This window comes from Rana temporaria, chromosome 7 (assembly GCF_905171775.1).
Source record: "Rana temporaria chromosome 7, aRanTem1.1, whole genome shotgun sequence".
Classification (NCBI taxonomy): domain Eukaryota; kingdom Metazoa; phylum Chordata; class Amphibia; order Anura; family Ranidae; genus Rana; species Rana temporaria.
This window is the reverse complement of record NC_053495.1, coordinates 13,116,975-13,144,054: the sequence shown is the minus strand read 5'-3', so window position 1 is coordinate 13,144,054 and position 27,080 is coordinate 13,116,975. Positions and strand designations below refer to the sequence as shown.

The 27,080-nt window shown below is 47.1% G+C and overlaps 1 protein-coding gene across 1 annotated transcript in view; it reads right to left on the bottom strand.

Moving 5' to 3' along the window:
- Positions 1-27,080, bottom strand: part of QARS1 (glutaminyl-tRNA synthetase 1) — a 93,326-nt gene that overhangs the window by 47,032 nt on the left and 19,214 nt on the right. Inside the window, exons 2-7 of the mRNA XM_040358917.1 lie at positions 17,552-17,699; positions 15,837-15,946; positions 14,637-14,712; positions 12,112-12,176; positions 9,885-9,938; positions 4,470-4,524 (exon numbers count right to left, since the gene is read on the bottom strand). Of these exons, the coding sequence (XP_040214851.1) occupies positions 4,470-4,524; positions 9,885-9,938; positions 12,112-12,176; positions 14,637-14,712; positions 15,837-15,946; positions 17,552-17,699 (508 nt within the window). The remainder of the gene's footprint in view (positions 1-4,469; positions 4,525-9,884; positions 9,939-12,111; positions 12,177-14,636; positions 14,713-15,836; positions 15,947-17,551; positions 17,700-27,080) is intronic.

The following is a 27,080-nucleotide window of genomic DNA, read 5'->3' as shown; positions in this document are numbered from 1 at the left end:
AAAGCCTTATGGTTTGCTTTACCCAAACGACCCCCAATACACAGCTATAATCCTATGCAAAAAAAAAAACGTCTACTGCCAAAAACAGCTGCTGTAAAAATGTCCAAAAACGTCCAGTGTGCATGAGGCCTTAAAGCGGATGTGCCATGGGAAAATAATATTAAAAGCCAGCAGCTACAAATACTGCAGCTGCTGACTTTTAATATTAGGACACTTACCTGTCCTGGAGTCCAGCGCCGATCGCAGTAGAGGACGAGCGATCGCTCGTCTCTCTGCTGCTCCCCCCGCCATCCACGCTGAGGGAACCAGGAAGTGAAGCGCTGCGGCTTCACTGCCCGGTTCCCTACGGCGCATGCGCGAGTCACGCCGCGCCCGCCGATTGGCTCCCGCTGTGTGCTGGTAGCAGAGTGTTCCCAGCACACAACGGGGGGGGCGACGGGATGTGACGGAATGCCCGTCTTTTGCCCGTGAATGCCGGGCCGGAAGTGGGTGCAAATACCTGTCTTTAGACAGGTATCTGCACCCCCCTCCCCCCTGAAAGGTGTCAAATGTGACACCGGAGGGGGGGAGGGTTCCGATCAGCGGGACTCCACTTTAGGGTGGAGAACCGCTTTAATGCGAGTAGTCCGCATTCGGACACTTAATAAATTTGAAAACATTTTACACAGTGAGCACTTAGATCTCCCGTCTCTTTATATACATATGCTTTGGTATCCTTACTGAAACCAACGATCTGGAGAAGGGATTTTCCATCGATTTGTGTTACACGTTTTACCACACGTATGGGATCTGCTTTGCATGACTACCTGTTGGCTCAGGAGTCCATGCTTTGAGGTGAGCGTAGAAATAAGATCGGAGGTGGAGGGATTGTCACCCCTACTGATATTCAGGATTTTACCTTCCGATGGGCAATGATCTTATTTCAAATAAAGTAGCAACCTCAGAGGACTACAATCAGGTCCACACACACCGCTGTTGCACTCCCTTCTCTGTTGGATTTACATCAAAACCAAATTCCCTTCATTATTGGTTCAGCGCTACAGGAAATCTACCAGTACTATTACTAGGATAGGCCGTCTCCATGTTCAACCGCAATGGTAAGGAGGTCAAGATGTTCTGATATTTTGTCCTTCAAATGTTCCTGAGATCTAGCTGTTACAGGAAGACTGGGTAGGCTGTTGTATGTATATGCTAATCTAGGTGGTTACACTTCATATCTGCAGCAGTTTGCCCCCCCCCCCCCCAGTGACAGTCAGTTTAGGAATGCAATTTGTCCATGTTTGTTTCATGGAAGAGAAATACACATTACAAAATGTACTTTTATGTATACAAACAAAAAAACACTACAAAAAGGTTGTTGGTTTACTGAAATAGACAAGCATTATCAGGAATTTTTAAAAGGGAGTCATAAAAGGACACTGCAGTCCCTTTTCCTCTGATGTTCATAGTACTAGCATTTTGTAATCATGCATATTTTAACATGAGATGAAGCAAGTTCTATATTTATCATCTCACGTGTTAGGTAGTCCTAATAACTGCTGCCGAGTCCTGGCAGGACAGATGAAAATCATTCTTGTGCTTTTGTGTGATCTGAATTCACAGCATACTCTGCAAGACCTCAGACATGGAGGCCCGAGGCCCCTGGTCCAAAAAGGCCCCCCCGAGGCCCCTGGTTCCAAAAAGGCCCCCCCGAGGCCACTGGTTCCAAAAAGGCCCCCCCCCCCGAGGCCACTGGTTCCAAAAAGGCCCCCCCCCCCCCCGAGGCCACTGGTTCCAAAAAGGCCCCCCCGAGGCCACTGGTCCAAAAAGGCCCCCCCAGAGGCCACTGGTCCAAAAAGGCCCCCCCAGAGGCCACTGGTCCAAAAAGGCCCCCCAGAGGCCACTGGTCCAAAAAGGCCCCCCAGAGGCCACTGGTCCAAAAAGGCCCCCCAGAGGCCACTGGTCCAAAAAGGCCCCCCCGAGGCCACTGGTCCAAAAAGGCCCCCCCGAGGCCACTGGTCCAAAAAGGCCCCCCCGAGGCCACTGGTCCAAAAAGGCCCCCCCGAGGCCACTGGTCCAAAAAGGCCCCCCCGAGGCCACTGGTCCAAAAAGGCCTGTCCCTCCCCTCTGCTGACCATTCACAGAACTCTTTGTATCCTGTGAGTTCACATCATACAAAGGCTTCTGTGACTGGGCAGCAGAAGGAAGGGATGGGCATAGCAGTTCTAGTGACTCTGCTCGTGAAGGAACGGAGACCAAGAAGAGGTTATCGTACTGGAGCACAAAAACCTGTCAGATGTGAAAAAAGATACATTTCCAAGCTGGCAGGCACCTCATTAGACAGAACTTATGGTATTGCCTGCATTTTATACAAAGTAGCTGAATTCCTGGAATTCAGCTTCAAAAGTATTTTTGAAATGTTTAATGGTCAACAGCATCAAATAGATTTAATGTGTTTCGGGGAATAAAGTGCCTCCCTTCAGGGCTTGAGCAGTCGAGGTTAACAGAATCAAAAGAATGCACTAGGAGGGCGTGTTATGACTTGATAAAGGCTAGTGTCTTCCAACGGCATTAAGTCGTTGTAAGGCCTTCGTGTTTTTATTTTTTTTTAAATAAAAACAAAACTGTTGTACTTGCCTCTTCCGTGCAAGAGTTTTGCACAGAGCAGCCCCGATCCTCCTTTTCTGGAGCCCCCCCCCCCCAGCAGCACTCCTGGCTCCTCCTCTTCGAGCGCCCCCCCATGGAAACCCAAATTATCTGGGGGCACCCATGCGGGCGCGCTCCTGAGTCCTGCTGCTGCGTCCATTGACACAGAAAGCAGAACTCGGCCCAGCTCCCCCCCTTCACTGGATTTGACAGCAGCGGGAGCCAAAGGCTTCTGCTGCTATTAATCTATCCAATGAGGACTCGAGACAGCAGCTGGAGCTGCTGTGGTCGTCCCAGTCGCTGGAACGATCAGGTTCAAGTAAAAGGGGGGGCTGCTGCACTACAGAATTCTATGCATGAAGGTAAAAAAACTGAGGGTTTACAACCCCTTTAAGTTTGGCCTGCTCTCATGAGTAAGTAATATCATCCTCAGGTCAGAGGTGCATGAAATGGCCAGATCACCAGGTGAACATAAAGGGGGTGGGAGAAAACAAATGCAGCCACCACATCCAAGGAGAGGTAAGCAGCTAGATGACATTTTTTGTTCTCTGGATTAGATATGTTATTTGTTTGCCTGGAGTCCAAAAATTCACCTCCACACAAATAGCCGGATTCACGTAGAGCGGCATATATGTTTAAGCGGGCGTAGCGCATCTCAAATGCGCTAAGCCGAAGTAACAGAGAGGCAAGTACAGTATTCACAAAGCACTTGCTCCCTAAGTTACCGCGGCGTAGCGTAAATGGGCCGGCGTAATTCAAAGTAGGCCGGTAGTGGGCGTGTTGTATTGAAATGAATCGTGACCCCATGTGAATGAATGGCCGAACGAACGGCGCATGCTCAGAATCACGTCGCAAATACTCCCTACGATACGAGGTCACAATGCGTATGACGTGAAACCTCACTTACGCCCAGCCCCATTCACGTACAACTTACGTAAACGACGTAAAATCTGACGGCACTTTCGACGTCCATACCCTAAACGACTTAGACCAGCTTTTTGGTGGTTTAACTTTACGCCGGAAAAACATCTTACGTAAACGACGTAGATTACAGCGTCCGGCGCAAGTACGTTCGTGAATCGGCGTATCTTGCTCATTTACACATTCGACGCGTAAATCAACGGAAGCGCCCCTTGCGGCCAGCGTAAATATGCACCCAAGATACGACGGCGTAGGAGACTTACTTCGGTCGTATCTTGGCCAAATTCAGGCGTATCTGGTTTCCAGAACACGCTTAAAGATACGACGGCGCGCATTCGGACTTACGACGGCGTATCTACTGATACGTCGGCGTAAACCTCTCTGAATCTGCCTATAAGTTTTCAAGGGAATGATGATATTTTAGAACAAACACATAGGATTGTTTTATTTCTAGGTTCAGCTTCTTTGAAGCATGTTGCGGTTCTCCCGTCTTACAACTAACTGAACACGCTTTGATACCTTTACTTGCGCGGGAAAGCTACAACCGCCTTAAATTCATAGACGGTATCCACACATACATGTCAACCGTGAAACAAAACATCCAACGCCTTCTCCAATTACAAGCCCAAATGCCACATTCCCACCAAATGCCGCCGACTGATAAAAGACAAACGCAAGCTGAAGTCGTCGTCTTCCATCGTCAAGGAGGTAAATATTTGAGTAGCACGTTATGCAGGTTGTAACCGACGAGTCTCAAGGAAGCGGCTGAACAAGAATGCCAGGCATGCGATGAGCGAGAGCCCTGAGCATGCTAATAGGACGCGGCAAGTTTCTCATCCGATACTTGTAGCAACGAGAGTCCACAAAACAATAAAAAGAGAAATTGTCAAGGAAAAAAAATAAACAAACAAAAACTGACTCACCATTCAGAGCTTCATTGTTTTTTTTCTCAGTTTCCGGCACCTTCTGCTTTGGAGCCTAAACAAACACAAAAGGGGCCTTTGTTTAATGATGAGGTGTCTGGTCTTCAAAAAGGAAAGACATTGTCAGAGGGCGTCCTTTATGTAGGACAGACATTCGACCTTATACCCCTCAAAGGAATCGGTAAAACCTTTTTTAGGCATTGGGGAACCTCTGCTGAAATCACTTGTCACGGTGTGCTCTGGACATCTATTCTTACAGATACAACCATGACACTGCTGCGGCCGGTGATGAAATGGAGTTTGATGCCCCATTTATTTTACCTGGATTTTCTAAAAGTGACACTAAAGTCATTTTTTTCCCCCCCTTTAAAAATACCCAACATGTTATACTTATCTGCTCTGTGTAATGGTTTTGTACTGAGCAGCCCAGAGCCTCCTCTTTTCTGATCCCTCGCCAGCACGCCTGTCGAGTGCCCCCACAGCAAGCAGCTTGCTACGGGGGCACCCGAGCCGATCCGCAGCTGTGTGTCCATTCAGGCATAGAGGCGCCGCTCTGCCCCGCCCCCTCTCTAGATTGGTGGGAGCCAATGACGCGGCTGCGGTGTCTCAGCCAATCAGGAGGGAGAGTCCTGGACAGTTGTCGTGCAACATCGCTGAGTAGAGATGGGCTCAGGCAAGTGTTAGGGGGGCTACTACACAGAAGAATGCGTAGAATGTATTAAGATTAAAATTCGATTGACAGCAGCTGGAGCCAAAGGCTGCTATCAATCTATCAAATGAAGACCCGAGACAGCGGCTGGAGCCGTTCTCGTCACTGGAAAGATTTGGTTCAGGTCAGTAATAGGGGGGCTGCTGCACTACAGAAGGGTTTTCACCTTAATTCATAGAATGCATTAATGTGAAAAACCTTGAGACTTTACAAACTCCTTTAACTAGGGTTGTCCCGATACCGATACCAGTATCGGTATCGGTACCGATACCGAGTATTTGCGGGAGTACTTGTACTCCCACAAATGCCCCCGATGCCTCATCCGATACTCGCCCCCCACCCACCGCCGCCGCAACGAATGCCGCCGCCGCATACCGCAATGCCGCCGCCCCCACCGCATGGTTAAACAGCGTGCGGGGAATATCACAGCTTTCATTTGAATAGCTGTAGTGTTTCCCGCCGCGTGCCGCTTATAGACACTCCCCCTTGCTCGGGATTGGACGGATCTGTCCAATCCCGAGCAAGAGGGAGTGTCTATACGCGGCGCAGCGGGGAACACTACAGCTATTCAAATGAAAGCTGTGATGTTCCCTGCACGCTGTTTAACCAGGCGGCGGCATCTAGGTATGGGAGGACATGGCTGGATTTATGGGGGGACATGGCCGCATATTTGGGGGGACATGGCTGCATATGTGGGGGGACACATTTTAAAAAAAAGTATCGGTATTCGGTATCGGCGAGTACTTGAAAAAAAGTATTGGTACTTGTACTCGGTCCTAAAAAAGTGGTATCGGGACAACCCTACCTTTAACATTTCAAAAGGACAAATTTACTAGTGACACCGTATGACCACTGGGTGGCACTATACTATTAGGAGTCTGTTCAAGGCTTCATTACACCCTTGGATTCAAATAGTGTTCAGCAAGATGTCACTAAGAATATTCAGCTACTAATTGTGCCTAAAAATTACCAGCCAATGTTTAGCTTATAAAAATATATGAACGTTTGATTTCAAAAGAATATTTAAAAACTAGTGTTGAACCTGCTTTTAATGTTGGCTTCCCTGTTCCTTTGCATCAATAAGCATTTTTGAATAAAACCATTTAATTAAATAACTTATTTTATGCCCAGTGATAAAATCACCGGGTCGCTGTGCTTCTCGATGTGATGCAGTCAGATCATGGCTGGAGGGAAGAGTCAGAGTGGCTGTACATGTTTACCTAACAGCACAGCACCCTGCCTCAGTACTTCTTTCAAAAGCCCTGCGTCCTGATGCAAAAGCAGTAGCCGTCATTGCTCACATGTAGCCACGAGCCAAATGGGCAACTATGAGCACGGGTGTCCAAGCCTGATCGCAACAGACTGTCTGACCGGTCCCTAACTGCATGTACCAGCTTGATGAATGGCTACATGCAAGCAGCGCTGGCTGCCATCAGCCAGTCAGCACTTGGTATAGGCCAGGGATAGGCAATTGGTGGACCTCCAGCTGTTGCAAAAACTACAAGTCCCATCATGCCTCTGGGTGTCATGCTTGTGGCTGTCAGAGTCTTGCTATGCCTCATGGGACTAGTAGTTCTGCAACAGCTGAAGGTCTGCCAATTGCACATCCCTGGTATAGGCTGAGCGGTTGCCGCATGCACCTGTCATAGCCGCAAAAATCCTCGAATTCTTGATACTGGAATGCGGTGGATGCAGCTACAGGACGCCTTACACTAAAGTATATGTCCATCAAAAACATTTTTAAGTTTTGAAAAAAGGAAAAATCGGTCTCGTGTCAGGTTTTAAAGTGAAAACCTAACTATTCTTAAAAATGTTCCCTCCCTCCTCCTCCAGCCTATCCTGTACACTTACCTATTTTTAATCTACTCCAGCCCAGGTTTCACGTAATCACGCAGTTCCAGCTGCGCTGTGTCAATGAGCAGCTGCTGCAGGGAGGAGGAGAAAAACTGCTGACAGTGCTTAGGTCATGGGAGCCTGTGGGTGACGTCATGACTAAGAATTCACAACTGTTGTTGAGCTCTCCCCTTACACAGAGCTGGAGGATCAAGTGACCAATAAACTTTAGCCACATGATCCTGCCGCTCCAGGAGTTCTCCACATTGGCAGATAATACTGGGAGTGCCGACATCACCTGTAGCCTCCCATCGCCCAGCCGCTGTCAACACTCATTCCTCTACCCCAGTGTTTCTCAACTCCAGTCCTCAAGGCACACCAACGGGTCATGTTTTAGGCTGGGTTCACACTACTACACTACTTTCATCCTACTTTGCTCAGTGTTCAATGTTTCCCTATGCGAGCGTCTTGTAGCGTCCTACACAAGTCGGTCCGACTTTGAAAATGCTCCCTGTACTACTTTTGGTCCTACATTGATCCTACTTCAGGCCCATTAAATATCATTGAAGTCGGACCAAAGTAGTATCCTGTTCATGAAAGTAGGATGATGTAGGACCAATGTAGGATAAATGTAGGACCAATGTAGCAGAGCAAAGTAGGATGAAAGTAGTGTAGTAGTGTGAACCCAGCCTTAAGGATTTCCCTCAGATAAAAACAGCTGGAGTAATTACAAAGGCAGTGAAACTAATCAAATCACCTGTGCAAAATAATAGCAAGCCTGAAAACATGACCTGTTTGGGTGCCTTGAGGACTGGAGTTGAGAAACACTGCTCTACCCTGAGCCGCTCACTAACACGGCAAGACAGAGCGGCAAGATCACATGACCAGGCTGGAGTGGCATTAACCACTTCAGACCCGGAAAGAATTTGCCCCCTTAATGACCAGGCCATTTTTTTCGATGCGGCACTTCGTCGCTTTAACTGACAAATCCCTGTTCTGCCTCTGTAGTAGGCGATCGCGGGCGGACATGCAGTCAGTCCGCTTGACCCACGGACACGCTACGGCATCTTGCTCGAGCCGACGTACAGCTACGCCAATTCGTGCAGGAGAGCCAACCTGCTGTCGTATAACAGTGGCAGCTGGTCAGCAAGCAGTTAAAATACACAGATTTTTTTATACAGATTAGGCAAAATGGGTAGAAATGGGGGGGGACACAACATTTTTAGAAACAGATAGTGTTACGCTGTTCTGCCTGAAACGGATACCTTTGCGGTGCGATTTGAACCCATACAAAATGAATGGGCTCAAATCGCACTGCAAAGAATCGCACCAGATTAGGCAATCTTGTTTGCACAGAGCTAGTTCTGCTAGCTGGCTTCCTGTCTACACCCGTGACACTTATCAATATATGGACTTGTTTAGCCTTGATTGCCCCATTCTCTACCCATATCCTCCTCTATAACTGCTGATGTTGTGTATGCACCACCCCTATTGTAATTGTACCCCCACTTATCTTGCCTGCTTCGCTCACCCTATCCCCATGGTATCTCCCTACCGCTCCCGTGTGAACCCAGGCTCGTCATAGTGACTTTAGTCTAGGCCAGGGATCTTCAAACTACGGCCCTCCAACTGTTGCGGAACAACACATCCCATGAGGCATTGCAAGACTCTGACTATCACAGACATGACTGAGCATGATGGGAATTGTAGTTCCTGAACAACTGGAGGGCCGTAGTTTGAAGACCCCTGGTCTAGGTGCACACAGGAGGAGCAGTGCGTGAAACGTTGTGTAAATTTGTTCAAATCGCATGCATTATTGGTACTGGGCATCGGCAAGTACCTGACCGAAAGTATCGGTACTCGCCGTTTAAAGAACAGTATCGGTGTAACCCTACCTTTTCTTTAAAAAGGTAGGAAAAGGCAAGAGCTAACTGTCGGATCTGCATTTCTTTGTTCATGCTGCAGATTTTTCCTCACTTCCTGTCTGGTAAAACTGTAGTAAGTGGAAAGATCTTTAACAGAACCTTGGATAACTATTTAAAACTAGAAATCATGTTCTTAGCTTGACATATACATTTAATGGGTTCATCCTAAAGTGGCGTTCCACCCAAAAATTGAACTTCCGCTTTTCGAAACCCTCCCCCCCTCCGGTGACACATTTGGCACCTTTCAGGGGGGCGCTGATATGACAGGTATTTGCACCCATTTCCGGGCAGACTCCCATGGGAGTCTACGCCACTTGTTCCCAGGAGAGAACGGGGACCAGCCTCGTCTGCTGACATTGCGGGTGCACTGGACAGGTAAGTGTATTTTTTTTTTTAAGTCAGCAGCTGCGGTATTTGTAGCTGCTAGCTTTTAAAAAAATTGGGTGGACCTCCGTTTTAAAGAGAACCTGTCACTTTGTCCATTGATTAGTGCAAATACTATCCTCGCCAGCAGCCACGCCGCCCCTCTGCAGCCATCACCTGGTATTAGTTGCTGTAGGAGCCTAGGGAAAGCAATGTTATAATTCCCCCCCCCCCCCCAAAATATTTTGGCAACAGTGCTCAAACCTAGCAATTGGCTGCCACGTCCGAACACTGCATCATGGTTGTGTGGGAGGTTTGGCTTTACAAAGGCACGTGAATGTCCACTTTCCCCCGAATGTCCAGTACCAAGGACATATTTAAACATTGGTGGGTAACGAGTTAAGTCAGAAGACGGGACATCGAGATACACCATGTCCTCCAGGACAGCACAGCAGACAGCCTGTCTCCCCCTGAAGGCACGTACAAGGATGGTACAGGTTGTTCTGCTGGGATTAGGGTACATCAACGCGACCTTCATAAGAAGTGTCACAAATATGACCACTTTACACCTGAAAAACAAAATACCTTGGGTTTCTTTTCAAGATCAGCTTCTGTCTTGGGGCCAAGTAAGTGAAGAACCTGAGGGGACAAAACAGGAGAAGGAAGGTCAAAAGGTTAGAACAAGAACCGGACAAAAGGTGAGGAATCAGAAGAGAATGTACCTTTGCCAAAAATAGCAAATAACCCCCCAAGCCATCCAAAAATTTAAATTTAAGTGAGCACAGACACGAAAGGTACTCATTTAAAAAGTTTAACCAATTGTAAAAAAAAATGTTTTACGTTTTTGTATAGAGGGTAGAACCCCTGTCAGTTTATATTGCAGTCTGTGTCCCTGTTAAAAGGAATTTATCCTCTCCATTTGTCCCGTTTACCATTATTAAAGTAAAATAAAAACCCAGATTTTGGGTTGTCTCCAGGAAAGTAATAAAGGGGAATCATCCAATGGGGACACTAGTTTTGGTGACCCCCAAGGAAATTCCCTTTAATTTGAAGAGATTTCCTCTCCCTTTCCCCTTAGCTATGGGACAGGAAGTAAAGGTAAATCTCCACAATGCGAAAAAAGATGGCAAACAAACCTTACATGGGTTATAACTCTTCCTTCATCCAAAAATTATAAAAAAAATACATTTTTTTTTTTAAATCCAACACTAAAATTGCATACTGTATGGCCTGTCTTTGACAGCTGGGAGCCTGACTGGGCAAAAAAGAATGTTCTGATTTATGGTGGCTCTTCTACAGCCCAGCCATCTCCACTGTGACTTTGGTGGAAGCTGCAATGCATCCTCTGCAGTCTCTGTACCAAACTGTTTTGAAGAGAAGATGGGACCTAGCGGTCATATTACTGAAGATAAAAGGCCTTTGGTAGGGTAATTTCAGAGGCTTTTTATAACTGAAAAGGGGGTGAAATCACTAGAGATGGTGCCAGATGTTTGCACTGGCCTTGCATTTATATACAATTTAAAAAGGAGAAGTACAGCCAAAGCTTGTTTGGCTGTACCTTTCCTGTGCATCACAGGAGTGCAGTTCGTTTTGCACTTCTGTGACCCATTTTCAGCAGACAGCGGGCTGAAGTCCGCTGTCAGTCGAGGTCACAGAGCCAGACCAGGTTTGGGAAAGAGCCGTTACCATATGGTCGGGATCCGCCCACATGCCTGAATCGGCACCTGGTTCAGCCTCTTAGTGAGCCCCCGAGAGTCTGAGATGGCTGCCCCCTCCACAACCCAACGATCCAGTGAGTGCGCGCGTGTGTGGGGCGGGGGGGGCGTCTTACAGCAGAGAGCGGCTGACTGCCAGTTACCAGCTCTCTGCTCACAAAACTGGGAACCAAGCGATCGGTGGTGTTTGATCATTCGGTTCTCAGTGTTAGAACCAGCTCGGGACAAATGCAGCAGGAAAGAAAACAAAACAAAACAAAAAAAAAACACATTCCAATATTTCTCTTAAAGTGATTGTATACCCAACTTTTTTACCTACAGGTAAGCCTATAATAAGGCTTACCTGTAGGTATAAAGAATATCTCCTAAACCTGTATGGTTTAGGAGATATTCCCCCCGCAATGCGCCGCTGATTGCAGCGGCACATGCGCAGCTGGGATCCTCGGCTAAAGGACCAGCAGCCGCCGGACCTTACCGAATTAAGTCTCCCGCGCGCATGCCCGTGAGCGACGTCATCGCCACTCCAGCTAATCACAGCGCTGGAGCGGCGATACCCGGAAGACACGCCGGAGCAAGACGACACCTCATTCGGCGTGGACCAGGTAAGTTCTCTTCACCTCGTTTTAAGGTAAGTATTTCATAATGAGCTAGTATGCGGTGCATACTAGCTCATTATGGCTTTTCCTTTACAGGTGTAAAAAAAAAATAAAAAAAAAATAACAGGGTGTACAACCGCTTTAATTTACAGCATGTAATCAATGCAAGCAAGTCATAAAAAAAAAAAAAAACACACACACACACACGTTTCTTTATACGGTTAGCTTACATGAATGCCTGCCTTAAAAAAAATTTTTTTTTTTTTAAATGAGATACATTTTGTATTGTAATTTTAATTAAACAGATACAAAAAGTAAATCTACACTAAAAACAGACATGATTACGGGTGCAGGTCCTTCAGTTATCTTCATTACTCTCATTCCAAGCATCACGATCAGCAAGACATACATATTCAATATATACCTGTAGTGTACATCAGAACCTGTATACTATGAAAAGACAGACATGTGGAAATTAGGGTTTAATATGAAAATAAATACCTGCATGTCCACCTCATTCTTGACAATTTTTCCATCTGCCCACTTCAGTCTGTTCCTCGCTTCCCCTGCACAGATGCGGGAAAACAGAATCTACATTGAAGAACCAAAAATAAACACGGTGCTGCCAGTTTTGTACGCTGAACCAAGAAATACATGACTTGGCCTATTTATTCACAGGGGGGAACATGTATCTCATGCACACAAGTATCTGAAGGAACGATAACAGAGAAGAGATCATGATGTACTGGGTACAAAACAGCATCTGGTTGCTATGACTACCCTTCCGTCCCCTACAAAACCCAAGGGGCCAGCTTGCTTGCCAAAGAAATTGGGTTTCTGCCCATCCAAGTCTGAGATTTGGCACATAACACAGCCCTGTCTGGCAGGGCCAGGTTTTTATCTGCTGCAGGTCAACACCACTTACAGCTCTTTTCCCAACCCGTGACTGGGCAGCAAAAGGAAAAGCAGCAGACTGATGAAGCTCATCTTTCCGCCCTCTTGTTAGCACATGAGCATTGCGGCACAGCCGATTGGCTGCTTGTGCTGCCCCTCCCTGCACCCAGTCTTGGCAATGCTGTTTAGTGGGCTTCAAGACAATGGGTCAAAACTCATGTGCTGACAGTGCTTGCATTTCAAATAAAACATACATTTAAAGGATATATTAACCAATTCCATACCGGGCCTATTTTGGCACTTCTCTGCTACATGCATAAATCATATTTTTTTTGTTAGAAAATTACTCAGAACCCCCAAACACTATATATGTTTTTTTTAGCAGACACCCTAGGGCAGGGGTGTCAAACTGGCGGCCCTCCAGCTGTTCCGAAACTACAAGTCCCATCATGCCTCTACCTGTGAGAGTCATGCTTGTAACTGTTAGCCTTGCAATGCCTCATGGGACTTGTAGTTTTGCAACAGCTGGAGGGCCGCCAGTTTGACACCCCTGCCCTAGGGAATAAAATGCCGGCCATTGCAACTTTTTATCTCGCACAGTATTTGCGCAATAATTTTTCAAACGCCTTTTTTTTGGGGAAAAAAACGGTTTTGTGAATTAAAAAAAATAAGAAATCAGTAAAGTTAGCCCAATTTTTTTGTATAATGTGAAAGATGAAGTTACGCCGAGTAAATAGATACCCAACATGTCACGCTTTAAAATTGCGCACACTCATGGAATGGCGCCAAACGTCAGTACTTAAAAATCTCCATAGGCGTTGCTTATTTTTTTTTTACAAGTTACAAATTTAGAGTTACAGAGGGGGTCTAGTGCGGCGATACCTCACATGTGTGGTTTGAACGGCGTTTACATATGTGGGCGGGACTTACGTGTGTGTTCACTTCTGAGCGCAAGCTACCGGGGATAGGGGCGTTTAAAACATTTTTTTTTTATTATTTTATTTTATTTTACTCAATTTATTTTATTTTTACACTTTAAAAAAAAAAATTTTGATCACTTTTATTCCTATTACAAGGAATGTAAACATCCCTTGTAATAGGAATGGTTCGTGACAGGTACTCTTTATGGAGAGATGCAGGGTTAATGTGGTTAAAGTGGTTAAAGTGGTTAATGAAAACAGAGCTGCATGGAGTTCTGCTTTATAAATTCACTATTGAGTATAATGGACTGAGGCATAGGTCAAGTATCTCCATTAAAGGGGGGTGGAGAAAGGGAAGTACCCGGTTTTGACAGGTACCTGCTTCTACTTTCGGCCAGATGTGCCACAGTGACCTGAGCCCGAAGATTAGCCCCTCCTTCCCCCAGTCTTCTGGGACACATCACAGATCTCAGAAGACCATTTGACAATTTACAAGGCGCTGCACAACTCATGCATGGGCAGTAGGAAATGGCTGCAAAGCCGTAAGGCTTCCCTTACTTGAGATGCTGTCACCTGCACCCAAAGCCAATTGGGGAGGAGAATAAGTGCACCTTTAAAAATAAAATGTACATCATTTTGTAGGCAACAATATGCGCTTTTTTTTACCATTAGGAGCATGCAGAGCATTGCACCTGGAATCAGCAGACCCCAGGTGCAATCTCAGGCTCCTGCAGACTGTCAGTGTAGCTGTCTGCCCATACACAGTTACTAAATGACAAGAAGATTCAACTACCCTTCTAGAGCTCAGCGCTCTGGTAGGTCATTGAGAACTACAAGCCGTCAGCTGCAAAGGCTGATGGCAGTTGTAGTTCTCCCATTCACAGAACTCTGAATGGATGATACATCTGTGAGAGCAGCAAGTGAGAGCAGGGCCAAGCTGCACTCTGTCAAGCTAGGGAGCGAGCATGCATGAGTGCCTCAGAGCAAGCAACTTGACATGTGGGAGGGGCCAGCAGGGGACCCCAGAAAGGCAGGCTTGGAGCTGCTCTGTGCAAAACCAGAGCAGGCAAGTATGATGTTTATTTTTTTAAATGTCTTTAAAAAAAATCACTTTTGCAGACTAAAAAGGAATTTATTGTTTATTCACAATGCTTAGAAAGGTAGAAAATGAATGTTACAGCACAACAGCTGCGCCACATAGCAGAAACTCACCCATCAACAAGCCCATGTTAAAGCGATATCTCTCTTCCAAAAGCTGCTCTTTGTACCTCTGGATGACGGCTTCAACCTGGAGTAAAATACAAGCAATTGTAAGCACTAATTATAACTGGGAGACACTGGAAGTCACATTGACTTAGCGGGTGAAGAAGAACAAAAAGTCTATGGCTGGCATGGCCAGCGCCCTCGTTATCCACCCTAAATTAATGACTACTGGGTGTTGGTTAAATACAAAAGCATAAACAAGTTCTATGAATAAACTTTATTTTGTTCACTGGTTTACTGCAGGTTTAGAAGTAAATCACATGATCTATTATATCAAACCAGGAAAATGCATGACATCACGTGGGCTCTGACTGCAGGAGCCTCCAAACTTTCTAAAGAAAGGGCCTGTTTACTATTCTTCAGACTTTAGAGATGCCAGACTGTGGCTAGCGGGAGGAACAGTGCCCTGCCGCGCTATGGGGCGCCTGGGGGAAGAAAATTGCCCCGCCGCGCTATGGGGTGCCTGTGGGAGGAACAGTGGCCCGCCGCGCTATGGGGTGCCTGCGGGAGGAACAGTGGTCCGCCGCGCTATGGGGCGCCTGCGGGAGGAACAGTGCCCCGCCGCGCTATGGGGCGCCTGCGGGAGGAACAGTGCCCCGCCGCGCTATGGGGCGCCTGCGGGAGGAACAGTGCCCCGTCGCGCTATGGGGCGCCTGCGGGAGGAACAGTGCCCCGTCGCGCTATGGGGCGCCTGCGGGAGGAACAGTGCCCCGTCGCGCTATGGGGCGCCTGCGGGAGGAACAGTGCCCCGTCGCGCTATGGGGCGCCTGCGGGAGGAACAGTGCCCCGCCGCGCTATGGGGCGCCTGCGGGAGGAACAGTGCCCCGCCGCGCTATGGGGCGCCTGCGGGAGGAACAGTGCCCCGCTGTGCTATGGGGTGCCTGCGGGAGGAACAGTGCCCCGCCGCGCTATGGGGTGCCTGTGGGAGGAACAGTGGCCCGCCACGCTATGGGGCGCCAGTGGGAGGAACAGTTTTACAAGAGCCGGATAAAGGCAAGCAAAGGACCGCATCTAGCCGCTGGGCCACAGTTTGGAGACCACTGTCATATACCATCAACCTAAGATTTAAATGTGGGCACATTCCCCATTCTTGACAAAGCGAAAAGTCCAGAATACAAAATATGATAGAGGAGAGAATACAATACTTACAGCTTCTTCTATTTCTTCTGGCGTCACAACTGCTCCGACTCCACATTCTTTTTCAAAATCGGCCACATTAATGGGGTCCACGGGGTGGCCTTTTACATAATCCAAGGCGGCTGGATAAAAGGAGAGAGAGAAAAAGTAAATCACCTGCTTTCTCTACAGCCAGAGGGGACCGGAGAATAATCAAATTAACAGGACAGGGAAAGTCAATGTACGCACGCTGTGATCCTCTGTGGAGCCAATTTATTTTTTTAACACATTAGTGGTTTAATAAAAAAAAAATGCTCGAGGAGACCCCAGAGGGAGTGCAGGCAAGAACTTGTACGTATCCTGAGGTGAACCCGAGAAGAGTAAATGAACACACGGGCCGGATCTATACAGCATTATGGCGTGGGTCACATTAAGAATGGTGTTATGAAGTTAAAGAATGCCAGTCAATAAGAGGAAGCCAGCCAACAGACATAAGGAGGCAGGTTAGAAAACCAATGCTGATTGCGATTGTTCTCCCACGGTGGTAGCAACCGGGGTCATTCATGACCAATGAACCCCCCCCCCCCCCCAACCTCTACAATGATATAAAGTTGTCAGGTCAGCAAAGCAGACCTTGCAAGGCTACGAAGAGCTCCACATATACAATATGATGACCTACGGGTGGTCAGAAAATTTCCCTATATCCCCAATTTGGCCACTTGAAGGATGAAGCCAAGCATATTCAGGCTCCAAGTACATTCCCTCAAGTGTTCCAATTCTGCCTTTGTTACAATGCCAGACCTGTGCCTGAATCCTGGAGCCGTGGTAACATGGCAACGTTTATGTGCATCAATTATTTTTTTAGTTTTGGCTAGAATGGGGAAGAATTAGGCCTAAAAGCAAAACACTGTGTGGTGGAAAACTAACACTGCACATCACCCTGAACACACCATCACCACTGTGAAACATGGTGGAGGCAGCATTATGTTGTGGGGATGATTTTCTTCAGCAGGGACAGGGAAGCTGGTCAGAGTTGATGGGAAGATGGATGGAGCCAAATACAGGACAATCTTAGAAGAAAACCTGTTAGGGTCTGCAAAAGACTTGATTGGGGCGGAGGTTCACCTTCCAGCAGGACAATGACCCGAAAACATACAGCCAGAGCTACAATGGAATGGTTTAGATCAAAGCATATTCATGTGTTAGAATGGCCAAGTCACAGTCCAGACCTAAATCCCATTGAGAATCTGTGGCAAGACTTGAAAATTGCTGATCACAGACGCTCTCCATCCAATCTGACAGAGCTTGAGATATTTTGTAAAGAAGAATGGGCAGAAATGTCCCTCTCTACATGTGCAAAGCTGGTAGAGACATCCCCAAAAAGACTTGCAGCTGTAATTGGAGAGAAAGGCAGTTCTACAAAAGTATTGACTCTGGGGGGCGGCATACAAAAACACTTGCTTTCTATGTGCCCTAGCGGTGACTAGCGTTCTTCCAAACGTCAGTCCCTGCGCCAATGTGAACGAGCCCTCATGCTTCTACCCCATCTAAAAGGCAATTTGTGATATAGAAAAAGGTTTGCTCTTGGGTTTAGAAACACTCAAGATCATTTGATTTCAAAGAGAAATGAGGGGGGGGGGGGGGGGGAGATATTTTACAAGAACCAGCCATCATGCAGGCCCCAAAATGTGCTCCCATGCTACAGCATCGAATCCCCCCCCCCCCCCAATTGCAATTGAAGTACCTACCATTGAGCTGTAGGTCTGTCCCAATCTTCTTGCTGATGATGTAGCCAACCAGGAAGTCCAGTCTCTTTGCATCCTTGAGACGTGTGGCGACATTGTAGAGCAGCGTTCCGGTTACCTTGTCAATGGAAGGACCCAAAACAGACTGAGCCTGAAAACAAGCACAAAAGGACAAGACTACTGAGATTATATCACATCATGTATATGTAATGGGAGCAAATAATAGATTGATAAACCAGACTGCAGGTCAATCTAAAACTAAACAGCACCAAACCCTTACATCCTCCCCATATCCCCAACAGATCACTGGGGTGAGCCATCAAGAGAACCTGTCATTTTTTCCTGTACGGGCAAAGTAAAAAAAAAGGTCTGACAGGGCAGACGATGCCTTGCAAATTCTTTCACTTTTGTTTTAACTTTATACAATTACAGATTTACAGCCTCAATTTTGTCAGTGAAGGTCCCCTTTAAAACAAACACACACACCAAACATATTATACTTACCTCCACAGTGTAGTTAGTTTTGCACAGAGTGGCCCCCGATCCTCCTCTTCTGGGGTCCCACAGTGGCTCTCTCAGCTCCTCCCCGCAATAGATAACCCCCCTCTGGGAATCTCTCTCCCGAGGGGGTTACCTTGCAGGTGCGCTCCTGTGTCATACACTCAGCATCGTCGGATTTGATTGACAACAGCGGGAGCCAATGGCTGCGCTGACATCAATCCATCCAATGAATAGCCGAGAAGCCGCGGAGAGAGCGACGTGGGATCGCGCCCACAGAAATTTGGGGCTCAGGTAAGTAGGGGCTTGGGGATTGGGTCGGACACTGCAAGGTGTTTTTTCACCTTAATGCATAGGATGCATTAAAGGGGTTGTAAAGACAAAAATAGTTTCCTCTTAAATTAATGTCTGACAGTAGCTGATAAAGTAAAAAGTAATGTTTTGCATTATAACTAGTTTGATACCTGTTGAAATTGAGCTGTTTTATTCATCTCCGTCACTCCTGAATCGTTATTCTCACTGACTTCCTGGTTTGCGGTGCACATTCATTCTTGCTACATCACGGCCTACTGGGAACTACAGTTCCCATTAGGCTTAGCCTCCATGCCTGTGAGGGATAAGAGAGGATCTTCACGCAGGGCTGTAGTAGTCATAGGGAGGGGGTGAGCACATTCTGCTTTCCACCATGCAAAACAGCTCAGATGCTGGTGGAAAGCAAGAAGAGGAGTGACAGGAAATGGCATTTTCAAACCTGGATTACTGTATTTTGGAGGTCAAAAGGAAAAACGAGGCAAGTGATATTTAAATGCTCTAGCTTACAGAAATCAATTGATCTAATAAAAAACGAACCTTTAATGTTCCTTTAAGGTGAAAAATCACAAAGGTTTACAACCCCTTAAACCAGTGTTTCTCAATTCCAGTCCTCAGGCCCCCCCCCAACAGGTCAGGTTTTCAGGATTTCCATTATTTTGCACAGGTGATTTGATCAGTTTCACTGCCTTAGTAATCACCACAGCCTTTTCATCTGAGGGAAATCCTGAAAACCTGACCTGTTGGGGGGCCTGAGGACTGGAATTGAGAAACACTGCCTTAAACCAACCTTACCAGTCTCAGTTGGATTTGTACAATAAACAGATGATACAGTCAATTGCTGGTTCACATTAAAGTGATTGTAAACCTACTAATTTTTAAATAAAATATAAAAAAAATTAACATGTTATACTTACCTGCTCTGTGCAGTGTTTTTTTTTTATACAGAGCAACCCCCGATTCTCCTCTTCTAGGGTGCCCCCGCCGATGCTCCTGGCTCCTCTCTCTTCTCCCCTGCCTAATGCCCCACAGCAAGCGGCTTGTGCAGGATCGATCTTGAGCTGCGTTCTTTATCTATAGACACACACACACACACAGTGCAGCTCAACCTCCCCCCCTCACTCTCTTCTTACAAGCTGTGATTGACAGCAGCAGGAACCAACGGCTCCTGCTGCTGCCTCCATGTCCAGTAGGGTGGGAGAGGCACTGCTCTTGGGCTCAGCTCTTAAAACACAGCACTCTGATGTGAACACACACAACGCCCCCCCCCCCACAGACATAACTGGCCATTTAACCTTTGCAGTTGCTGGTCCTGGACTATTCGTTTTCCTGGAGTTCACACAACTGAATGAGGGAGGAGCTCTTTCTTTGTTTTTGTTCTTTGCTGCAGCACAACTCCCAGAGTGACCGGTTCTCTTTATGTATACTAATCACACAAAGTCCAGACAATGACAGTAGCCCACAGCAACCAATCATCTCTTGGGGATCCAAAATCTGGTTACTAGGAGTTTTTTTTTTTGTGTACAACACCACCTTACACTGATTTACTGAATACATCCAAAATGTCTTATGAAGTACTTCAGATCGGAGAACAGGGAAACTGTATGGCGAGTGCATGGAAAGGGTTACCTCTGTAAGAATGGGGGCTGTAAACCGAGACCCCCACCCTACTGCCCCCTAACAAGTTTTGAATAGTTCACCATCTGCCGCTGACGTCATTGGACGGGTCTGGTTCTGCGCTGGTGATTGAGTGCCGCAGCCTCGGCAGCGAAACTAGAAACCCAGCACCGTCCTGGCTGACAATCTACAAATAAATCTTCACACTGATAGAGATTACCTAACGCTGCTAATAGGCCTCGTGTTTCTGAATGCCCAGAGAGACCAGATACCCCCCCTACAGCTCCAGAGTCTCTTCCAAAAATGACAGAAGGGAATGGGGCAACAGTGCTTTGGATAAGCCCATTCAAAAGCATTATTGAACAATTGCCTACCGGGTACTTTCACCCTCTGCCCAGGACAGGTTTCAGCGCTGTCACACTTTGAGGCCAGGTTCACGCTGGGTACGATTTGCTTCGATTTGAGATGCGATTTGACACCGTCCTAATCGGTGCGACGCCATTCCTCCTCTCTGTTTACGCCCACAGGAGGAGGAAGGGCCCGCGCTCGTGGGACACACACCGCTCTCTGGTGTCTGTAGCAGGGGGGGTGTCTATACTGGAGGCGGAGGGAGAGGGGTCTATACTGAGAGGGGGTGACACCATTTTTTTTTTGCACCAGTGCCACCTGCCAGTGACAACTAAAGCCATCAGTGCCACCTGCCAATGCCAACCATTGCTAACTATTGCCACCTGACAATCAGTGCCATCTGCTAGTACCATCTTTCAGTGCCATCCAGTGCCAATAAGTGCCTTCTGCTAGTGCCACCAAAAAAAAAAATCGGCATCATATATCAGCCATCCAGATTTCCTTAATTGAAATCCCACCCCCCCAATGTCAGAACAGAAAGATTATAGCTGGTGGGGGGGGGGGGGGGGGGGGGGAATAGGGAGAAAGAAAAATGCACCCACCACATCCAAGAACCGATAACCTTATAGTACAATAAATGTTTGTTTTTGGGTTTAATTAAACTCCGGCTTTTTAACCACTTCCCTACCGCGTCATTGTGAAATGACGGCGGCAGGAACCCCTCCTCGATCCAGGAGGACGTCATGTGACGTCCTGGGCTTTGCGGGTGGATATCTGAATGATACAAAGAAAATATTGCGCTTATTTTAGCAAAAAATGTGTGAAGCTGCGATCAAAAAGTGTTATACTACACATCTGAATGATGCCTGCAGCTAGAGGCATCATTCAGATATCCTTCTCTTGTGCCGGTGATTCTGCACAACGCAAGAACGATCATAGCGGCAATTCCGCCGCTAGATCGTTCTTACAGGCGGCGGGAGGGGACATCCCCCCCCTCCCGCCGCCATCCGGTGCTTCTCCGGGCTCTCCCGTGCCATCGGGGGCCCGGAGAACGAATCGTCCGGCGCTGGCAGGAAGCATAGAGATGACTGGTGACCAGATGGTCACCAGTCATCTTTATAACCGTCGGAGGACCCGGGCGCGATGTGATGACGTCACGCCCGGGTCCCCGTAAGTAAACAAAGCCGCAATTGCGGCTGCTAAGCAACAGCAAGCATGAGATCGGTGAATTTTTTTTCACCGATTTCATGCTTCCCAGCCTGGAGGAGAGATGTGGGGTCTTATTGACCCCGCCTCTCTCCATAAAGAGGACCTGTCACACACATTCCTATTACAAGGGATGTTTACATTCCTTGTAATAGGAATAAAAGTTATAATAAAAAAAATAAAATAAAAAAAAAGTGTAAAAAAATAAATAAATATGTAAAAAAATAAATAAATAAAAAATTTTTTAACGCCCCTGTCCCCAGTAGCTCGCGCGCAGAAGCGAACGCACACGCACACGCAAGTCCCGCCGACATATGTAAACGCCGTTTAAACCACATATGTGAGGTATCGCCGCGTGCGTTAGAGTGCCAGCAATAATTCTAGCACTAGATCTCCTCTGTAAATCTAAACTGGTAACCTGTAAAAAATTTCAAAGCGTTGCCTATGGAGATTTTTAAGTACCGAAGTTTGGCGCAATTCCATGAGTGTGCGCAATTTTAAAGCGTGACATGTTAGGTATCTATTTACTCGGTGTAACATCATATTTCATATTTTACAAAAAAATTGGGCTAACTTTACTGTTTTGTTATTTTTTTAATTCATGAAACAATTTTTTTCCAAAAAAAAGGCGTTTGAAAAATTATTGCGCAAATAGCGTGCAAGATAAAACGTTTCAATGACCATCGTTTTATTCCCTAGGGTGTCTGCTAAAAAAACATATATAATGTTTGGGGGTTCTGCGTAATTTTCTAGCAAAAAAATTATGATTTGTACATGTAGGAGAGAAGTGCCAGAATAGGCCCGGTATGGATGTGTGTGTATAACAGCCCTGTATGGAAGCGGTTAAACAGAAGGGACCACCCTCAGCAGAAAACGGAGACACACAGGACCCCTGTGCAATGCACTCCGCAGCTGCCACAGATGTGTGAACCGGTCAGTCTCCCGTCATGCGGATTGGATGCGGGGGAAACCCACATCCAAATCACACTAGTGTGAACCCAGGCACAACCAGTGCAATCCAGCAGTGAACAGACAGTAAATGGTAAATACGTACATCCCGAGAATGTACACAAAACACTTAACTGGGAATGTCCTTTTATTGAGTGAAAACACCACCCCGCGCGACTCACGAGGGACGCAAAATCATCAAACTTACTATGAATCTGCAAAAATACCCAAAACAAAGAAACGGCACCAAACTGGTCTGAACCGAACGGTTTGTCCTCAGCATTGTACTTCTCCGAGAGGACAATCAGATGAGAGATCGAGACTCCGTACAAAGTGAATGTCACCCGGGTACAAGACGTCACTCCCCTTCCATTGGTGGGACAACTACAACTCCCTTGGTGCCCTCACATACAATGCAGGGCTACTGGCACATGAGAGAGAGGTGGGCAGAGGGGAAACTTTTCTTACAGCGTGGACAAAGGCTGCAATTTTTTTTTGGGGGAGGGCACAAGTTAAATAATAGTCTTTGTTCCTCTAGGCCAGTGATGGAGAACCTCGGCACCCCAGATGTTTTGGAACTACATTTCCCATGATGCTCAACTACACTGCAGAGTACACGAGCATCATGGGAAATGTAGTTCCAAAACATCTGGGGTGCCAAGGTTCGCCATCACTGCTCTAGGCAAAAGCAAGCATTTAAACCTCAACAACTGCCCCCCCCCCCTTTCCTGCTATGAATAAGAGAAGGTGGTGTTCTGTAGTCCTGGCCTAGGGTGACAATACAGCTCCTCCACGCCATAGATACAAAACAGTCCCGGGACAAGGTGGTCACCTAGAGCAGCTCAGGGTGAACATGCCAAACTGCACCCCCCCCCATGCATGACCATTACGTGTCAAATCCCCCCCCCTTTCCTGCCATGTTATGAATAAGAAGGTGGTGTTCTGTAGTCCTGGCCTAGGGTGACAATACGGCTCCTCCACAGCATATAGACACAAAACAGTCCCGGGACAAGGTGGTCACCTAGAGCAGCTCAGGTTGAACATGCCAAACTGCACGCACCCCCCCCCCCCATGCATGACCATTACGTGTCAAATTCCCCCCCCCCCCCCCTTTCCTGCCATGTTATGAAGAAGGTGGTGTTCTGTAGTCCTGGCCTAGGATGACAAAACAGCTCTTTCACGCCATAGATACAAAACAGTCCGGGACAAGGTGGTCACCTAGAGCAGCTCAGGGTGAACATGCCAAACTGCACCCCCCCCCCCCCCCACCGATGCATGCCCATTATGGGTCAAATTCCACCCCCCCAAAAAAAGTAGGGTGAGCACTAGTCCGCATGCTTTTCCCTCCAAGTACAAATTAGCTTCCCCAAATAAATCGCCCCTCCTACCACAAATCCTGCACCCTTCTAATCCCCCAAATTTCCTCTCACCGTACACAACCTCCCGTCTCCTGGCACTTCAGATCCCCACTCCCCCCCCCAAAAAAAAAATGTTTATTATTAATAATAATTTACCCTCCTAGCACAATTATCCTTTTGCCTCTACTAAATCACCCCTTTTAGCACAACCCCCCCCCAATCCCTCTTCTAGGACGAATCATCCCCCTACAAACACGAATCTCCCCTAAATCACCACTGCTAGCAAATTTCACCTTCTAGAACAATTTTTACGCCCTGCTGCCCCCCAGATTCCCCCTAAACCCCCCCCCCTAATCCACATGATACCATAGTGCCCAGGGCAGCTGCCCCTCCTTCCCCATACCATGTCCCAGCCCTGGATACAATAAAGTGAGTGAGTGTTGTCACCCGAGAACAGAGATCACCAGGTGAGGATATGGGGGGGGGGCGAGTCATTAAAAAAAAAAAATCCCTGCATCCCTTACCATCTTTCTACTATGGATGGGATGTGCTGCTCTGCAACAGCCACTAGATGGCAGTGTGCATGTGATCTGAACACCAACAGGAGGGGATGACCTTGTAATCCAGCTGGTGGGGATGACCTTCGTTTTTATCCTTTTCTTGACTTCTGGGAGCCTCCAAATTATTTACACCTCATGTGAACGGCCGTATTGATCCATCCAGTTGCCCGTATTGCATCTGAACGCCTGTAGACGTATAACACTTATGTATGAATTAAATGATACCTACGTTCCGCACAAGAGTCGAGTTGAGTGTCCTCTTGATATAGCGCGGTCATTTACCCCGTAGGATCCCGATATAGGCCGCCATCGCCAAATACGCACTTCTGATGCTTTTATCTCCTTCTGAAAAAGGTGTCATTCATGCAGCGGCACAGAACGGCCTTCACTCATTCAATATAACTGAAGTTCAAACGGATTCTACGCCTGCGCTGCCGACACATTGTGGATCCCAACTTTGGTTGGTTTGTAAACCTTGAAATCACCAAGCGGCGGTGGAGGAGCCATTCATGCTGTACACACTGAAACGTTAGTACAATGGTTTGCATGGGTACAGAATAAAATACAGTCCGCATTGGACAGCAAATGCAAATATTTTTATCAAGTTTTGGCTCCAAAATGGAGCAGTGTGAATGGACTCATAACAAATAATTATTGCTTTGAAAGCAGAGTAATGCAAGTAGGAATGCACCGATATATTGGTGCCGATACATATCGGTCGAAAATAGCAATTTTAGGGACGTGCCGAAAACGCATTTAAAATCGCTGATAATGACCGCCCTCCGTGGGCGGTACCATTTAGTCTAGGAGGGGGCGCAGTTCTTATACAGATGCATTTGCGGCCACCAGACGCGGGCAGCGGCACTGTACAAATTGTGTGCCGACTACCGATCGCGCTCCACCGGAGTCCTCCTAGCTCCATTTCCCGATTGGTGGTTAATAGATGACTGACCAGCACTTTCTTAATGAAAAAATGGCAGATAAAAAAAAAAAAAAATGTATCTGCCATTTTTTCACAGTGAGGCTGCAATTGATGTTTTTTTTGGTAGTCAGAGAAGGCAAGCATGGCTCAATAACACACAAACTTTTATTTTATTTTTTTTAACTTTTGTGGGTTATTGAGCCATGCTGGCCTTCTCTGACTACCAGAGACTACTTCCCTGTGCCATCACACGCCGACACTGTGCCCATCAAACGCAGCCACTGTGCCCATCAAAAGCAGCCACTGTGCCCATCAAACGCAGCCACTGTGCCCATCAAACGCAGCCACTGTGCCCATCAAACGCAGCCACTGTGCCCATCAAACGCAGCCACTGTGCCCATCAAAAAAATTTAAATAGGGGGGAATTAAAGAAAAGTCATTTTCGGTTTGATTTTTTTTTTATTTCGGTTCTGAAATTTCCATTTCGGTGCACCCCTAATTGCAGGCCCATGTGCATGAGCCCAAGTAGGGGTGCAACGGATCAAAAAACTCACGGTTCGGATCTTTCCTTGGATCACCACCATATATAGTCCCCACTGTAATGGACGTCACCCCCACTGTAAATAGGAAGATTGTCTGCTAGCGTTTAGTCTTACCAGAATAGAAGCCGGCCGAACAGATCCACGAGCAGTTGAGGGGTGAGGATGTCAGCGCGCAGGTCACCTAGGCCGCTGCCGCCGGGTGTACCAAGATGGTCACCGCTTCGGTGCTAGGCCGAAGCCGCGACCTTTCCTATGGCCAAGGCAGCGGAGCACTCCGCGGATCGCATGGTGTGCCGATCCGAACATATTGACCTGTTCGGATCGCGGGTTTAATGAAGATCCGTTGCACCACTACCCCTACGGGTCGTATTGTTTGGAGCAGACACAGTTATGCTCAAAAGGTTGCCTCCCCTGGCAGAAATCATTACATTTTGGCATTGATATAAAAAAAAAAAAGTTTCATTTAATGATAGTGTGAAGTAGAGCTGCACGATTCTGGCTAAAATGAGAATCAAGATTTTCTTGCTTAGAATAAAAGATCACGATTCAAAAAATTGGGCTAAATTTGCCGTTTCGTTTTTTTTAATTCATTAAAGTGTTTTTTTTTTTTTTTCAAAAGAAATTGCATTTGAAAAACCACTTCGCAAATACGGTGCGACATAAAATATTGCAACAACCACCATTTTATTCTCTAGGGTCTCTGCTTAAAAAAAATATATATATATATATACACCGTATTTATCGGCGTATACCGCGCACTATTTTGCCCTGAAATTCAGGGCAAAATCGTGGGTGCGCGATATACGCCGATACCTGCGCCGAGTTTGAACTACTGCGCCAGCATATACCGAGCGCAGTACACTCGTGTATAGTCGGGCAGGCTCGGCTCCTCTCGCAGTCACGTCCTGTACGTCCAGGACGTGACCGCGAGAGGAGCCGTACCTGCCCGACTATACACGAGTGTACTGCGCTCGGTATATGCCGGCGCAGTAGTTCAAACTCAGCGCGGGGATCGAGCGAGGAGGACACCGCAGAAAGACGCCGGACCCGACGAGGACACCACCGAAGCCGCAGACAGACGCCGGACCCGACGAGGCCGCCGCGCAAGACACCAAAACTGCAAGTACTAAAATGATTTTTTTTTTTTACAGGAATGTGGGTCCACTTTAGGGGTGCGCGCTATACGCCGGAGCTCGCAATACCCCGATAAATACGGTAAATTTT